This window comes from Silurus aristotelis (assembly GCF_946808225.1).
Source record: "Silurus aristotelis genome assembly, chromosome: 3".
Taxonomy (NCBI): domain Eukaryota; kingdom Metazoa; phylum Chordata; class Actinopteri; order Siluriformes; family Siluridae; genus Silurus; species Silurus aristotelis.
The window spans coordinates 19,089,563-19,107,431 of record NC_139576.1 but is presented as its reverse complement, the minus strand read 5'-3'; the positions used below and the strand labels follow the sequence as shown (position 1 = coordinate 19,107,431).

The 17,869-nt window shown below is 40.4% G+C and overlaps 2 protein-coding genes across 8 annotated transcripts; one reads left to right on the top strand and one right to left on the bottom strand.

The window, feature by feature from the left end:
* Positions 1 to 64: 64 nt before the first annotated feature.
* On the bottom strand, positions 65 to 8,953 carry sgo2 (shugoshin 2). Of its 4 annotated transcripts, none has more exons than XM_083536517.1 (8): positions 8,885 to 8,953; positions 8,482 to 8,559; positions 4,501 to 4,676; positions 4,143 to 4,220; positions 3,992 to 4,025; positions 1,838 to 3,853; positions 423 to 531; positions 65 to 321 (listed from the first exon to the last, which is right to left on the bottom strand). In XM_083536517.1, the coding sequence occupies exons 2-8, from the start codon at positions 8,540 to 8,542 to the stop codon at positions 210 to 212; spliced, it is 2,586 nt and encodes an 861-aa protein (XP_083392643.1). In that variant the 5' UTR covers positions 8,543 to 8,559; positions 8,885 to 8,953; the 3' UTR covers positions 65 to 209. The 4 variants fall into 4 exon arrangements, with proteins under 4 accessions (XP_083392643.1, XP_083392642.1, XP_083392644.1 ...); XM_083536516.1 differs by having other exon boundaries at positions 8,482 to 8,588; positions 8,885 to 8,903; XM_083536518.1 differs by lacking the exon at positions 8,885 to 8,953 and adding an exon at positions 8,736 to 8,782.
* A 273-nt stretch (positions 8,954 to 9,226) lies between these two features.
* On the top strand, positions 9,227 to 17,565 carry uchl3 (ubiquitin carboxyl-terminal esterase L3 (ubiquitin thiolesterase)). 4 transcript variants are annotated; one of them, XM_083536537.1, is made up of 9 exons: positions 9,227 to 9,438; positions 9,626 to 9,738; positions 9,912 to 10,040; positions 11,282 to 11,438; positions 11,569 to 11,654; positions 11,738 to 11,785; positions 12,513 to 12,588; positions 12,753 to 12,811; positions 17,078 to 17,565. In XM_083536537.1, the coding sequence occupies exons 2-9, from the start codon at positions 9,736 to 9,738 to the stop codon at positions 17,159 to 17,161; spliced, it is 642 nt and encodes a 213-aa protein (XP_083392663.1). In that variant the 5' UTR covers positions 9,227 to 9,438; positions 9,626 to 9,735; the 3' UTR covers positions 17,162 to 17,565. The 4 variants fall into 4 exon arrangements, with proteins under 4 accessions (XP_083392663.1, XP_083392662.1, XP_083392660.1 ...); XM_083536534.1 differs by having other exon boundaries at positions 9,263 to 9,438; positions 9,626 to 9,637; XM_083536536.1 differs by lacking the exon at positions 9,626 to 9,738 and having other exon boundaries at positions 9,227 to 9,446.
* Positions 17,566 to 17,869: the final 304 nt, after the last annotated feature.

The window sequence follows — 17,869 nt, the reverse complement described above, 5'->3', positions numbered from 1 at the left end:
ACACGCCACTACCATAGCAACCAATAGAGAGATGAAATTCTATAGGTGATTTAAGCAGTGTTCTCTAAATTCCTCTACAATGACAGGTTATTTAAATTATAAAAATTTTAATGCAATAATATATTGAAATATATGTTAAAAATAATAATTAAAAAAGAAATACAATCAATGTAAAGGTTAAGAGTATATAATAACTGTATAAATCCTACTTAAATTGGGCATTTACTCTGCATTTTTCTTAAACTTTTCTTTTTTTTATCTTTATACACTGGTGAATGTAAGAATTTGGTGTCTGAGAACTTGTCCCCACGCCTCATTTTGCTGCAAAATGAAGAAAAAACAATTAAAAAGCAATATGAACCTAACAAAGCACCTACAGCTTAAACTTTTCACGTATGGAAGAACAACAAAAGACTTCTCACCAGTTGAGAGGCGGCTCCTTGTAGGACACGGGAGCTGCTTTCCTACGGGATCGGCACAATGGATTGGCGGTCAGGTCTGTGTTTGTTAAGCTCTTCATTGCCCTCCCATCTATAATTTAAACATAAAACACAATAGCCATAGGTAAAAAATTCATCCTGTGATCTGACAAGCTTATTATTTTAACAATAATAATAAAAAAATATATTAATATTATTATTATTGTAATAATATTTGCTATATACATGCACTATCTAGCATCTCCCTATGATATGACTGCTACTAATCGGAGAGTAAAGGCATAAGTGTTCTCTTAAATACGTGAAGTAGCTAATCACAGCTTTTCAAGTAGCTGCATGCTACTCATGCAGCTGATGACACTTAAAGGAAGTGCTAACTAACCTCTTTCACATGCATAGATTCACACACATTTACACCAATCAGGCCTAATATTATGACCTTATAACCTTATGACTGGTGAGTGAATACAATGATTATCTCTTCATCATGGCACCTGTTAATGGGTGGGATATGTTAAGCAACAAGTGAACATTTTGTTCTTAGATTTTATGTATTAGAAGCAGAAAAATGGGTAAGCCTAAAGGATTTGAGTTTGACAAGGGCCAAATTCTAATGGATAGACAACTGGGTCAGAGCATCTCCAAAACTGCCGCTCTTCTGGGGTGTTCCCGGTCTGCAGTGGTCAGTGATAGAGGTCAAACAATATGCTGATATTTAGAAATAACGGCCTATATATTATGCCGATTTTTTTTGGCCAATATGTTCGTCCAATTTTATCTCTTAAAATGTATCCCCCCCTCATCTCTTAAAATCTAATAGTTAATTAATAAAACACAATACAGAAAATTGCTTAAATTAAACACATTGTACAACACATGGATCTCCAATCAGTGGACTTGTTACCCGGTTTTGGTCCCTAAAGCCTAAACTACAGCTGGTTTAAGGCTCACTAACAATACAGATCCTAAATGTTACTCAGTCTGTATCTATCAAAAGTGGTCCAAGGAAGGAATGGTGTGAAAGAGTGGTGAACCGGCGACAGGGTCAATGCTGATCTGTGTGGTCTGATCCAACAGATGAGTTTCTGTAGCTCAAATTGCTGAAGAAGTTAATGCTATTAAGGCTCTATGGGTCAGGACTGTTTTGCTGCAAGGATTCCAACACAATATTCGGCAAGTGGCGATGTTATGCCTGATCGGTGGCCATAAAGTGATGCCTGATCAGTGTACATTTGACATAAAAAGTGCACTGAACTCAATTGAACTCCCAGCCACGAATAGCTGTGGCATCATCATTCAATTCGATTGCAGTTTCCAAACAAGAGGAGAATACTTTTCTGGTTTGTGCCCCACCTATCAAATATAAACAAACAAATAAATAACCAATCAATAGTTACCTGGAGATAGGTGAGACATATTCCACTCAGGTTCCTCATAAATGTTCATAGTTTCTGATGAAATCTCTTGTGTATTCTTCTGGATAGTCACCGGACTGTCAGACATAAAACTCTCAGTGGAGCCATAATCCAGAGATTCCCAAGGTGGCCTGTCTTCAGAGAATAATCCACTGTGTTTTTGCCTAAGATGCTCTGCTCTTATCGGTGTCGATTGACTGTCACTGTCATGATGAGGAACAAATGTCCTATCTGCAATTAACCCCTCTTCATTGCTGCTCATAACAGGAACATTTTCCTTTCCGTTTAACTGCGAATTGCAATTAGACAAGACAACATAAGTATCTCTACACTTGCTCTTGGCATTTTGGTTATTGTGATGCTTTTGACTGGCATCTTTCAAATTTATGTCAATGTCATTAATAGTATCCAAATCATCATTATGGTCAAAGTGTCCCAAATGAGTGCTGTTTGTGTCCCCAGTCTCAGTTGCAGGCTCATCCATAAAGGCTTCCTCGTGAGCAGAAGAATTTAGGCTTTCTGTTACCTCCTGGAACAAATTAGTGGATGTGCAGTTTTTCTTTTTGTTGTCTGCTGGTAATGGAATTTCTTTTGGCAAAATGTCACCAGTCTGAGTAAAGCTATACTTATGTCTTCTCTTTGTTGATGCATTTTCTTTTGTTGTAAAATTCTTCTTTCTTTCTTTTGGCACTGCTGTCTTAGGCTTCTTGGCTTTTGTGTGCCCTATTGGAGAATGATCAAATAGATTGTCAAAAACATTCTCATCACAGACAGCCCTTCTGTTTTCAGGTAAATGAGACACCTCTTGATCTGATTGCATCGCTGAGGAACAATGGGCAGTTTTTGTACTTTCCAAAGAAATTTCATTTGCTGTTTCCCTAGATGTGACATGTGTATGAGTGTCTAATGTATGAATCGGGAGGTCATTGCAGGCAGAAATTTGACCTGTATGGATCACATATGTTCCTCTGTTTCTCAGTGTGTTGCATTCTCCTGTCCGAGACAGTGACTGAGTTGACTGCATGCTTTGCCGCTTTTCGGAACAGATTTCCTGGACATCATTGTGAAAATCAATACATTTAGAACTCTCCTTTACACCAAGATCAATACTGAAAGAAGAAACCTTAGTCCTCCTGTCCTGTGGTCTTGAACTGTGTGGGATTTCGTATGTTTTCCTGCTGTTTTCACTGTTGTTTTGGGGTTTCAGCATTTCAGCTTCACTTTCAATGTCTTTGTCTTTAGACATAGAGTCATATAAACTTTCCTTGCTCCTCCTATGACTTTGGACTCCTTGGTCACTAAAATAATCCTCTAAATCATTACTGGCAGAAATTAAGCTGGACTCGTGTGGAGGAATTACATAGATTTGCTTTTTATTGGTATATCCTGCGAAGAGCTTCTGAGAATCTAATCTCCTGTTGCTTTTTGTGTAGCGAGATGTGACGTGAGTCTTTCTTTGTGCAGTGACCGATTCTTCCTCCACATGCAGAAGCTCTACACGCTGAGGCAAACTCTCTTCTTCACTCTTGTTTTGTGTATTTGTTTGAAGGTCTGTTTCACAAGATGTTCGCATAGACGTATTCACAGTTGTACTTTTTGGACAAGAGGACTCCACTGCTTCTTGATCATAATTCAGCACAATGCTCTCTCTACTCCGTGCTGAACACAGATCATTGTTTTTGCTTGTTTTCCTCTGATCAATCTTACAACTTTTCTTTCCCTTGGTCTGAACTGTGACAATTTCAGCAACATTATCAACTACAGTGATCTCCATCTCTGACTCATACAGAGCATTTTGAGGTGCTGAATTGTCAACCTTTGGACTATGTGGCTTTTTCTTGCTCTGAGGTGAAGAACTATGAGGCTGATCATCATTCAGCATTGACACTTTTCCACCAGGGCTCTCTGTGTTCTTCTGTTGCTCTGATTTGTATAGACTGGTTCTGGTTTTCTGCCCAGGTAACAATGCTGTTGCATCTTTCTCAGTCTGAGAAGACTCTTTAAAACAAACACACAAACAAAAAAATTTCACAAAATTTCAACAGCACATATTATGAAAGAAAAGCACAAAGAATACAGAACAGTTTTATTTTGTACAAAGTCGTCTATTACACATCATTTATTAAATCTTCATACCATCTGGGATCTCAGTGTCTGCGCTCTCAGCACCCTAATATGAAATATTTATAAAATATGAATTATTATAAAATGCAGCTATATTGCAAACATTCCCTCTAAAGATAGTTGTATGCACTGACCACATATAATATAAAAAGTAATAAATTACCTCTTCTTTGGAAATTAGGTCCACTGCCTTAGCCATACAGTTGAGAGAGTTGTTATAAAATTCACGCAGAACCCTGAACTATGTTAAAAAAAAAAAAAAAAAAGTTTGACTATTATACTCATATACCAATAACCTTTATAGCAGACCATACAGGCTTTCATTACAGATAAAAATAAATAAATAAACAAACAAACACTAAAATTGAGAAGAACATATTTACCCATTGGCTGAAAACAGCAAGATTAAACTGTAATTTTTCAATCTAACATCTTACATTTTTTTATATAAAACATACAAAATAAATAAAAACTGCCATTAGCATGACTGCTGCTGTGCATCCCGTGAATGCCAGACTCACCATTTTTGTATTTTTATGACGCTGTATGGCAAGATCAAACCTGAGGTTCTGCAGATCTTTCTGTAAACGTGCCGTTTCCATTTCAAGCTGCTTGGATTTCTCTTTCTGAGCAACCAGAGCCAAGGCAAGGGCCTTGTTGTTGGTTTTCAAAGAGAGCTTAAAGAACGATGATGTGTCTGAAATAGAAAACGAAATCAGTCAGATAATTTAGATTACTTAACAAAAAAAAAAAAAAAGATGTCATGATGTGGCAGTTGGTATTGTTGCCATCTCACATCTTCTGGGTCCCTATTCTGATTCTGAGCTTAAAATACTTAGTGCAGGCTGCTTGCCACCTCCCATGGGTAGATTAATGACCCTAATTTGGCACGGGAGGTGGCTCATTGAAGGCTCTGGGTTACTGAAAAGAAGCTCAGGAGGTTCTAGCCCCACCACTGCCAAATTTCCACTGTTGCTAGGTTAATAACGCATTAACTGTCTCTGCTCGAGGGATGCCCTGCACCCTGCACTCTGAGCCCAACTTCCTAACAAGCAGGGAAATGTGAGAAACAAATTCACTCTGCTGTAAAGTATGTGACAAGTAAAGGCTTTCTTTTTTTCTTCAGATTTGATGAGAATGTCTACGGTAATAATCAATAGTGAAATTCATTGTATGCGAATGCCGTTATCGATTCGTTGGGCTGCTCAATTTCGGTTCAGCATGAAGGCAAGATAAGACACCTGCTTGTGAAATGGCAGAGAGTACACGGTCAATGGGCAGCAGCAAAGTGTGCGTCCCAAGTCATCCAGGGCAAGAGAGCATTTTACATTAAGCACAAAAAAGAAAACTGTAACCTGCAAGTTATGCAAAGCAGAGCTTGTCTGGTGTGGAAGTACTGATGCACAAGCACAAGAAAATAAAACACTGGTGTTACAGATAAAGGCGAAACATCAGTACAGTAAGCAAATACTGTATAATCCTCATCATGTGAAAATGTTATAGCTTAATGAAGTGCTATTGTGTAAACTGTTTGTTAACTTCAGGACACTGGATCTGTTCAGGGGCATCAGGTTGCACAATCAGCTCGCTCACAACATAGTGCTGGTTTCCAATAAAGCGGTGCAAACTAAATCTAAAAGCAACAAATTACAGCAGGAGTAAACTATTACATTTTTAGTCACTGTTGTGGTTTTCAGCAAACAATTATGCATTTGCATACCGATGCATAATTCTTTCTTTTTTAATCAAGGCTTTTAGCCTGCTGCATTTCTTTGTTCCATTCTCTTTCAATAGCATGTGTCTACTACAACAGTTAACTTGTGATTTCAAACTTTACCTCGTTCAAATGCTTGTTTACAATTTTTGTATATTTAATGTATGCATACATCATTTAATTATTATACAAAATTGAATAAATTATATATTTTAGATTCTTATATCTTCTGGGGAAAAAAAAAAATTATATATATATATATATATATATATATATATATATATATATATATATATATATATATATATATATATATAATATATATATATATATATATATATATATATATATATATATATATATATATATTTTTTTTTTTTTTTACAAAAATTGTCAAAACAATGTTTTATTATATTTTATATTGTTGTTGTTTTTTAAAGCATGGTTGTCATGGTTACCTTGCATACTCAAACGCAGTGCAATTTTTTTTTTTTAACCTTCCTCTTGTGTTAGGGTCAGCACCGACCCGTTTTTAGGTTTAAATGCACAGAAGTACCACATACATTTGTTTATTGCATCAAGGTTTTTTTACTTCGTCAGGAACCTCTATTTAAATAAAATAAAACAAAAAAAATCTAAAAACTAAATTATAAATTTCTCTGATTAAAATTATGACCTTTGTGTTGTTAGGGTCGGTTTCGACCCAGTTATAATATAACATTTTAAAACCATAATTAGTGCTAAATCTGAAATCATAAACACACTGTCAGCTCACTAACACACTCAGCCAACAGCTCACTAACAGTCAGCTCCTCTCCTAACCCTGTAAGCTTTACTTAGGGGCTTCTCTCTTTGCCTGTTTCGCCTTCCCTGAACAAGCAAAACAAACCAACAAAAATGGACATGTAAGACATGCATAAGACCAATTCAGTTTAGAGTTGGTGACTTGCAGAGTGCATATATCCAGTTTGCAGCATGCAAAAAATTTGAAGATTTACAACAAGCCAAGCTCTTGATCATCTCTTTGCTGAAAATGAGACAGAGGACACAGAGCAGCATCACGATACAGATGAAGGTTTGCTGTGATGAGAGTAAGTGACATCAAGACTCCACTTTCTTCAAAATTTGCTTTTACAGACAACACCACCGTTGTTTTTTTATTGTCCCTAAAAAAAGTGTGTGTGTGTGTGTGTGTGTGTGGGTGTGGGGGGTGGGGGAATTATGTCCACATTTCACAAAGATTCAGATGTGTCATCAGGAAGTGAGACAAAGCCCATACTTATCCTGGACTATAATAAAAACAAAGGAGGATTGGACAACTTGGTTAAGTTGACTGTCACCTACACTTGCCAGGGAATGACCAGGAGATGGCCAGTGGTTGTGTTTTATAACATCCTAGATGTTATATCCATACAATGGATTTGTGCTGTGGCACCACATCCAGCTAGGGTGGACCTCAACCAAAAAAAAAACAAGCAAAAATGTTTCTTGAGGAGCTAGGGTGTTCCTTAGTCAAGACACCCATTGAGCAAAGCTGAGACCCAGCTATGGTTAGACAGCTGCAGAGTTCACCTAGCACTCTATCCATGCCATCAGCAACTCAAGGAGCATCAGCACCAGCATCCTTCTCAGCCAGCCCTGCCTCAACATCAACCAGCACAGCAACAGCCACAACCCCACTGAAGCCACCTAATTCTAAAAGAAAGAGGTGTCAGGTCTGCCCTAGCAATAAGGACAGAAAGACAAACATATTGTGCTTCTACTGAAAAAAATAGTTTTTGGCACACATGCATCTAAACACATCTAAAATGTTGTTTGTTTGACTGCAAATCAATATTTTATTATTATTACTAGTTCTAATTTAGTATTTCTATTAAAGCATTATCTAAAAAAAATTTAAAAATAAAAAAATGTATAAAATAATAAATAAAATATATGGGTCAAAATTGACCTGAACACCATAGATGTTACTATAGTTAATAATATTTAAATTATTATTATTTTTTTTTTAATTTAGAGATGTTCTCTAATACCCCTCAGTAATAGTCAGGCAACATAACAATCTTTCATTTATTTATATAATTCTCTTGAGGTTCATTTTACACTTTTTTTTAAATTGAAAACGAGAGGTATGCTATCAAATGAAAGGCCCAGGGGGCCACACCAAAAGTATTAAAAGCAATCTTTTCATGGGTATGGAAACCTAACAAGGTAACGAAGAGATAAGAAACAGATTGGATTATAAATAATAATTTAGAGGGTATTTTATGACTGTTTTAAGATAAGGGTCAAAACCGACCCGTTAACATAAGAGATAGTAACAGAAAGCTAACATAAGACGAAGGTTAAAGAAAAAAACAACCAGCATGAGTGAATTAGTTCAAGCGAGAAAAATCCACTATGCACTCCTCAATAAGCAGACACTATATAATGTAAAAATTAAATATAGTTCAACTCAATATGTGGCTTTTGCATTTTTGTACACCTTTTTCATAAATACCCTGAATTCGGGTTTTATATGGTTAGAATAAGCAAAACAAACAAACATAATTTCAAAACCCAATTAATCGAAAAATAATCGCCCGATTAATCGATTATCAAAATAATCGCTGGTTGCAGCCCTAGAATGTACGTATGCAGATCCAGAAAGTGACTTGGCCCTCAACTAGGCTGCAACACTGATTAATGCCCAGTGTCCTCAAGATGTTCAGAAGCTGCATCTGAATATAAATAAATGAATAAAAGACATAAGGTGTGTGTGTGTGTAAGAGAAAGAAAAAAATCTTACTGTGAATTTTTGTCTTTATCTTGGCAGCAGTCTGCTTTATTGTGTTTGGTTTCTTCTCCATGGCACCCACAGTGCAGGCTGCGTATGAGATACTCTACAAATGTTAGCTGTCAAACGCTAGCAATTACTCCTCCTGCCACATCTAGCTAGTTACTTTACCGCATTGGCAATATTTTCATTTGTATTTATCACTTTTAACACATCTACATGATCCCAATGAAACCCATCATGACCCCAGCCATATGAAATACTACCAATCTAATGCTGTTCCCAGCTTAATGTTGGTTAGAAGATATAAGCGTTATATTACGTCAATTAACTAACGAATGGACTAGATATTAGTTCGAAAAATGATCATATAAGTAAAAGCAACTGTCTAAACACGACCACAATATATTTTTACTTTGTGAACGCAGCGTGTAACCGAATCTCAATCAAGCGCTAACGCCAGTTCAAACCCAAACAGTGCCGCGGAAACTCCAAACTCTTCTTCGTCTCCTCTGCTCGCTGTCTTTCACACATACACGGCGCAAAAGCTCTCTACTGCCTTCTAATGGACAATGTAAAAACTGTACTTAATAGCTAGATTGTCTATACCGTAACCTTGCTTTAACTTTCACAACTCGCGTGGTAGAAATATTTTAAAATTGTGTAAAAAAAAAAAAGCAGAAATAATATTTGTTATCAATATTTAGCCAGGGATTTTTTCTGGGTTAATAAACGAGTGGCTTTTATTTTAAACAATGATTTGAAACCGGAAGCTTGCCGTTTTCGGTAGCATATTGCCATATGATTACCTGGTAGCTTATTAAAAAAAAAAAATCTGACGCTTGCACTAAATATATCCTCGTTGCACATCGAGGAGGGAATTGTACTGTTCTGTCCCTCAAACAAGTAGCTGAGACTTTAGTTGAAATGGAAGGACAACGCTGGTTACCTCTGGAAGCGAATCCAGAAGTATGTACGCCTTTACTGTTCATTCAATGTGCTAGCTAGATCGCCATCAATATGACAACCAATTTTTTTTCCTTGTGATTCAGTAGGTCAAGCATTAAGATTTCACTGAACCTGCACTCTAGTTCACTTTCTTCACTTTATACTTGAGATACTTGCGTCAAGTGGCTTGTTTTGCTATCTCTTTCAGGTAATGAACCAAGTGAGTAGCTGGCTTGACCCAGTTCTGGTTTCCTGCTAACACACAGTCAGGTGTATTCAAACGAATGAACGTCTTAATTGAGGAAAGTTAAGACTGCCATGGTGCTTATTTCTTTATCGTTTATTGTTCTGTATGCAAAGTAGAGTAATGTGATCGTATGATGTCCCAGTCTTCTTTACGACATTCATTTCAAGGCACACGCCCTGACCCTCACCTGGTACAACTCCCTTTAAACTCCCATAATCTGATCTTTCTGATTTATGATGTCTTGTAGTTTTTACGACAATTGGGATTAGTACCCAACTGGCAGTTCGGAGATGTTTATGGTTTGGACCCAGAGCTTCTTACATTGGTGCCAAAGCCTGTGTGTGCTGTCCTGCTCCTCTTCCCTGTCACGGAAAAGGTACAACCATCATCTTTGAACGCTGCTGCAGTAATGTGCATACATTAAATGCTGTATTTTTTCAGATGGCTCTGTTAACCTAGTTCTAAGCATTTATTTAATTATCTACTTTACAGTGTATTATTCAGTAAACTATTTAGGAGCTATTGGTAAACATATAAAATGGCAACACATTGAAAAACATGGCCTACAATTGACAAAACCTGTATACATAAGAAGTAGTTGCCAGCTTATTAGAGACACACTGAGCTCTGCCTAAATTCCAACTTGACACACGTGTGTGTGTGTGTGTGTGTGTGTGTGGTATACACCATCAATTGTTATTACACATGAGAACATATGAGAGAGTTGGTGTTGGGTGTGGAAGTTTCTGGGAGTTGACATTACCCTAGCACTTTAGCCATCACCCAGATGAACCGATCTGATGATCCAACACTAGAACAAGCTAGAGTCATGTTTGTATTCAGTACTGGTGCGCTAGAAGTCATCTGAGAACACATGACCTACTGAGTCTTTCCAAAAAATTTTTGAGAAGAAATAATGCCTTGTTGCGCAAGTAAGCCAGAGGATTTTGATAGTTATCAAAACTGGTTAAATCCGGATTCTTTAAACAAATCCATGGTTATTTATGCTGCATGTCTTTTTTTATGTATATACAAATCGTGTATGTAATATCATGCACACACAATTATATTTTTAGATGACGTGATTATATTAAATTGTGTGCATTTTTACCCAAATATATTTCTAAACAAATTTCTTTCAATCAAGTCATAGAAATATAGCTCTTTTTTGTTAGAATGTGGAACCAATCTTTTTGATTCTGTAGGACTCTTGTCATGTATATTACAGACTAGTTTTCTACACCAGATCACCCTTCCTGCAATTCTACTACAAGCCAAGCTAGTTTTCCATTACCTTAGTGGAATAATACAAAAATGTATCAGGCACTTTAGGTTTCATCTTATTTATATCCACAAGTCATCAAACCTGAAAGACATGCAGCAGACAGCAAAGCTATTCATGAATGCTCTCATGATTGCAGTTGCAGCAGAAAAAATGCAGGGACAGGCTGGTTAAAAGAAACACACCCTAAAATCCTCATATCTCTGTTTATTTTTCAGATAGGATATGAAAACGGATAATAAAAATGATGCATTTTGTCAGTGTCAATAATAGATAAGAATTAAGATTGAAATCACTGATTTCCTCTACATATTCTTTTATTTATATTTTTACAGTATGAGTCATTTAGACTGGAGGAGGAAGCAAAGATTAAGGCACAGGGACAAGAAGTGTCACCAGATGTGTACTTTATGAAGCAAACAATCGGAAATGCATGTGGCACTATAGGGTTGATTCATGCAGTAGCAAATAACCAAACACATCTGGAGTTTGGTAAGTGATTTCTTTTTTATGTACTCCAGGTATAATTTATTACAATTTATTGGTCGCTTATTGTCTTATTGTCTAGGGTTTACTCAGCAGTATATTTGTAATGTTTGTAATAAATTATGTTGTTTTGCAGAGGCTGACTCACCACTGAAGATGTTTATTATTCAGTCTTCTAAGATGAGCCCAGAGGAGAAAGCAACCTTTCTAGAAAAAGATGAGGTTGTTTAAAAATTGTGTGCTGTTGTCATGAGACACTGAACCCCTATATTCTGTTAATGAATAGTTTTTTTTTTCTGTTTTAGAGTATCCGTGTAACACATGAGTCAAGTGCTCAGGAGGGACAGACTGAGGTTGGTTAATTCTAATGACAAATTGTAACAGAAGTCATCTTATAGCCACATGAGCTAAAGATAGTTGACAAAGCCATAGATTTTTTTTAACTGTTGAATCTTGAACCGTTCTGGAGAGAAGAATCGTGCAGTTTTTCCATAGTTGCCCTTAATGGTGGTGGCAGAATGATGACCGTTAACACATTTAACACATCAGTCAATAATATGTAGGTGTTCAAGTAAGTTTAGATCTAAAGGCCATAAAATATGATCTTCATTGTTTTCAGTCTCATAAAACAATTCAGTGATCATTTGTGTGCTCTGACTGAGGACCCTAATCATTTTGGAAAAGTTGATTCCTATTAGCATTATCATCATTGTGTAACCGTGATCAGAATTACTTTTGGGACATGTATTCAAAAACTATGATACAATATCTCACAGCATAACCTAAATCCTTAATGTTGACTGAGTTTCACAGCCATAAAAAAAAAGTCTGTTAATGCTGTAGACGGAAAATGTGTATAATAAGGCACGTAAGTTGAACTGATAAAAGCATCATTCTCCACAGTGTGCAGTCACATGACTAACGATCTGTTTCATATATATATATATATATATATATATATATATATATATATATATATATATATATATATATATATATATATATATATATATGTATATGTATATATGTGTGTGTGTGTGTGTGTGTATAAATAAATACACACACTTTTTTTTTTAACAGGCTCCGAGTGTAGATGAAAAGGTGGATTTACATTTTGTTGCCTTTGTGAATGTTGGAGGACATTTATATGAGTTGGGTAAGTAGGTTATAATACAGGTTTTTTTCCATATAATTAAAAAAAAAAAGATATTAAATTAATCAGATTTTACTACCTAACACTTTACATCCATGTCTTTTTTTTTTATTGTATAATTACACAAAATATGGTCCTGGTGATGTATTAATTTGGCTACTTTGCAGATGGCCGGAAACCTTTTCCAGTAGTTCATGGAAAAACAACAGAGGACAGCTTTCTTGAGGTATACATTTTATATTTATATATATATATATATATATATATATATATATATATATATATATATATATATATATATATAAAAATAAAAATAAATAATTTGGTGGTTATAAATATGGTGGTTTATGGATGTGGTGAGGGAGGACATGCAGGTGGTTGGTTTGACAGGGGGGGTATGAAGACGGATGATTCGCTGTGGCGACCCCTATTGGAAGCAGCCGAAAGAAGAAGATGGTGTGTGTGTGTGTGTGTGTGTGTGTGTGTGTGTGTGTGTATACACTATATTGTCAAAAGTATTGGGTCACCTGACTGTTCCTGCTATAAGTGGTTCTTTAACCAACTGTCACAAAGTTGGAGGCATTTAATTGTACAGGACGTCTTGATGTGCTATAATTACATTTTGTACTTGAACTTGGAAACCCAAACCTGTTCCAGCACAAAGTGAGTTTCTTGAAGATCTGGTTTACATGCTTTGGAGAGAAAGATCTTGAGTGGCCTGCTGTACAGCTCTGATATCATCCCTACTGAACACCTTTGGGAGGAATGTGAACGCTGACTGCACCCCAGGTCTCCTCACCTACATCAGTACCTGTTTTTCATAATACCCCTGTGGCTGATGAACACAAATATCCATAAGCACACTCCACAATCTAGTGGAACATCTTCCCAGAAGAGTGGAGAGAATTATACGAGCAAATTCGGACAAAATGTAAAATGGAATGCTCAGAAATCACATGACATACTTGACCTTTACATGAGCAGGTGACCCAATCCATCCATCCATCTTCTCCCGCTTATCCGATGCCGGGTCGCGGGGGCAGCAGTCTAAGCAAAGATGCCCACACTTCCCTCTCCCTAGACACTTCTTCCAGCTCTTCCGGGGGGACACCAAGGCGTTCCCAGGCCAGCCGGGAGACATAGTCTCTCCAGCGTGTCCTAGGTCTTCCCCGGGGTCTCCTCCCAGTGGGACGCGCCCGGAACACCTTCCCAGGAAGGCGTCCAGGAGGCATCCGGAACAGATGCCCGAGCCACCTCAGCTGACCCCTCTCGATGTGGAGGAGCAGCGGATCTACTCTGAGCTCCTCCCGAGTGACTAAGCTTCTCACCCTATCTCTAAGGGATCGCCCAGCCACCCTGCGGAGGAAGCACATTTCGGCCGCCTGTATCCGGGATCTTGTCCTTTCGGTCATGACCCAGAGCTCATGACCATAGGTGAGAGTAGGAACGTAGATTGACCGGTAAATCTAAAGTTTCGCCTTGCGGCTCAGCTCCTTCTTCACCACGACAGACCGGTACATCGACCGCATTACTGCAGAAGCTGCACCGATCCGTCTGTCAATCTCCCATTCCACCCTTCCCTCACTCGTGAACAAAACCCCAAGATACTTAAACTCCTCCACTTGCGGCAGGAACTCCCCACCAACCTGAAGTGGGCAAGCCACCCTTTTCCGACTGAGGACCATGGCCTCGGATTTGGAGGTGCTGATTCTCATCCCAGCCGCTTCACACTCGGCTGCAAACCGTCCCAGTGCATGCTGAAGGTCCTGGTCTGATGAAGCCAACACGACAACATCATCTGCAAAGAGCAAAGACGAAATCGTGTCGTCACCAAACCGGACACCCTCCGACCCCTGGCTGCGCCTAGAAATTCTGTCCATAAAAATTATGAACAGAACCGGTGACAAAGGGCAGCCCTGCCGGAGTCCAACATGCACCGGGAACAAGTCTGAATTACTGCCGGCAATGCGAACCAAGCTCCTGCTTCGGTCATACAGGGACCGGACAGCCCTTAGTAAAGGGCCCCCGACCCCATACTCCCGGAGCACCCTCCACAGGCCGCCGGGAGGGACACAGTCGAATGCCTTTTCCAAATCCACAAAGCACATGTGGACTGGTTGGGCAAACTCCCATGAACCCTCCAGCACCCTGTAGAGGGTATAGAGCTGGTCCAGTGTTCCACGGCCTGGACGAAAACCACATTGTTCCTCCTGAATCCGAGGTTCTACTATCGGCCGTATTCTCCTCTCCAGTACCCTGGCATAGACTTTCCCAGGTAGGCTGAGAAGTGTGATCCCCCTATAGTTGGAACACACCCTCCGGTCCCCCTTCTTAAAAAGAGGGACCACCACCCCGGTCTGCCATTCCAGAGGCACTGTCCCCGACCTCCACGCGATGCTGCAGAGGCGTGTCAGCCAAGACAGCCCCACAACATCCAGAGACTTGAGGTACTCAGGGCGGATCTCATCCACCCCCGGTGCCCTGCCACCGAGGAGTTTCTTTACTACCTCGGTGACTTCAGCTTGGGTGATGGACGAGTCCGCCTCTGAGCCCTCAGCCTCTGCTTCCTCAATGGAAGACGTGACGGCGGGATTGGGGAGATCCTCGAAGTATTCCTTCCACCGTCCAACGACATCCCCAGTTGAGGTCAACAGCTCCCCACCTCTACTGTAAACAGCATTGGTGGGGCACTGCTTTCCCCTCCTGAGGCGCCGGATGGTTTGCCAGAATCTCTTCGAGGCCAGCCGATAGTCCTTCTCCATGGCCTCACCGAACTCCTCCCAGGCCCGAGTTTTTGCCTCGATAACCACCCGGGCTGCAGTTTGCTTGGCCTGCCGGTACCCGTCAGCTGCCTCAGGAGTCCCACAAGCCAACCAGGCCTGGTAGGACTCCTTCTTCAGCTTGACGGCATCCCTTACTTCCGGTTTCCACCACCGGGTTCGGGGATTGCCGCCTCGACAGGCACCGGAGACCTTACTGCCACAGCTCCGAGCGGCCGCTTCGACAATGGAGGTGAAGAACATGGTCCACTCGGACTCAATATCTCCGGCCTCCCTCGGGATCTGGTCAAAGCTCCGCCGGAGGTGGGAGTTGAAGTTCTCTCTGACAGGAGGCTCGGCCAAACGTTCCCAGCAGACCCTCACAGTACGCTTGGGTCTGCCGAGTCTGTCCAGCTTCCTCCCCCGCCATCGGATCCAACTCACCACCAGGTGGTGATCAGTTGACAGCTCCGCCCCTCTCTTTACCCGAGTGTCCAAGACATACGGCCGCAGGTCAGATGAAACGACCACAAAGTCGATCATCGACCTGCGGCCTAGGGTGTCCTGGTGCCACGTGTACTGATGGACACCCTTATGCTTGAACATGGTGTTCGTTATGGACAAACTGTAACTAGCACAGAAGTCCAATAACTGAACACCGCTCGGGTTCAGATCAGGGGGGCCGTTCCTCCCAATCACGCCCCTCCAGGTGTCACTGTCGCTGCCCACGTGTGCATTGAAGTCGCCTAGTAGAACGACGGAGTCCCCAGTCGGAGCACTGTCCAGCACCCCTCCCAGAGACCCCAAGAAGGCCGGGTACTCTATACTGCCGTTTGGCCCGTAGGCACACACGACAGTGAGAGACCTATCCCCGACCCGTAGGCGCAGGGAAACGACCCTCTCGTTCACCGGGGTAAACTCCAACACCTGGCGGCTGAGCTGGGGGGCTATAAGCAAACCCACACCAGCCCGACGCCTTTCACCATGGGCAGCTCCAGAGTTGTAAAGAGTCCATCCTCTCTCAAGGAGTGTGGTTCCAGAGCCCAGGCCGTGCGTAGAGGTGATCCCGACTATCTCTAGTCGGAACCTCTCAACCTCACGCACAATCTCAGGCTCCTTCCCCGCCAGCGAGGTGACATTCCACGTCCCTAGAGCTAGCTTCCGTGTCCAGGGATCGGGTTGTCGAGGCCTCCACCTTCGACTGCTGCCCGATCCTCTTAGCACCGGCCCCTTACGGTCCCTCCTGCAGGTGGTGAGCCCACTGGAAGGCGGCCCCACGTCGCTCCTTCGGGCTGGGCCCGGCCTGACCCTGTGGGGGAAGGCCCGGCCACCAGGCGCTCGCATACGAGCCCCAACCCCGGGCCTGGCTCCAGGGTGGGGCCCTGGCTGCGCCATACCGGGCGACGTCACGGTCCCTGATGTAGTATCTCTCATAAGGGGTTTTGAACCGCTCTTAGTCTGACCCGTCGCCCAGGACCTGTTTGCCTTGGGAGACCCTACCAGGGGCATATAGCCCCGGACAACATAGCTCCTCTCCTTGAACTGCCACCTTAACGTGGTGGAGGGGTTTGAGTACTCGAATGACCCAGGTGACCCAATACTTTTGCCAATATTGTGTGTGTGTGTGTGTGTGTGTGTGTGTATATAAATGTGTGTGTATAAATGTTTGTGTTGTGATTTTAAAGTATTGTAATGTAGGATTTGGGGAAAAATTCTTCTTTGCTCCTTTACAGGATGCTGCAGATGTCTGTAAGAAATTCATGGCACGTGATCCCCAAGAACTTCGCTTCACTGTTGTGGCTCTCTCCAAAGTATAAAACACTCATTTACTTTTTGTTTTCTCAAGAAGCAACTGCCAGCCTTTTGCAAAACGTTTGCATTCTTACATGGCAGATTAAATCTTTGACAAAATGGTTATTTGCTAATATTTTGCTGAACATTTATTTGGCCTGATGTGTCATTAATAATGAAACACAAAGAAATGGAATATGTCCATGTATGCATTTATAGTCTTTTTTTAAATTATGTTTAATTACTACCCGAAATATAACTTTGCCTTTCGCTCTGCAGTACATACTGACACCCTTATTCAAATTAGACTGGAATTAAGGAGTGGTTTCTTTAAACAAATGAATGAACAAATGAATCGTGTAAAATGTGCTCCAAAGAGATTCTCTCTTTCTGATGCATAAAATAACAATAAAGGTTGAAATCTTTGTAATGGTTTGTAATGGTTGAATTATTAGATCAACAGTTTTCCTTGGTGTTTGCTTTTGAACTTTATACTATCTTAAACTGCTCTGATGTGATCTTCTGCTCTTGTGGTTTGCCTGCTTCACAGTTGTTTCTTCTGAGATATGATTTTTGATCATCCATGTCATCCACGAAGCTGTTGCTCAGTCATTGTTGTTTTTATTTTCACATTATTCTGTGTAAAATATAAAGATAAAAATCCCAGGAGTTTGCGTACACTATCCAGTCTATCACCAACAATCGTGCATCCAGATCACATTTTTCCACTTTTC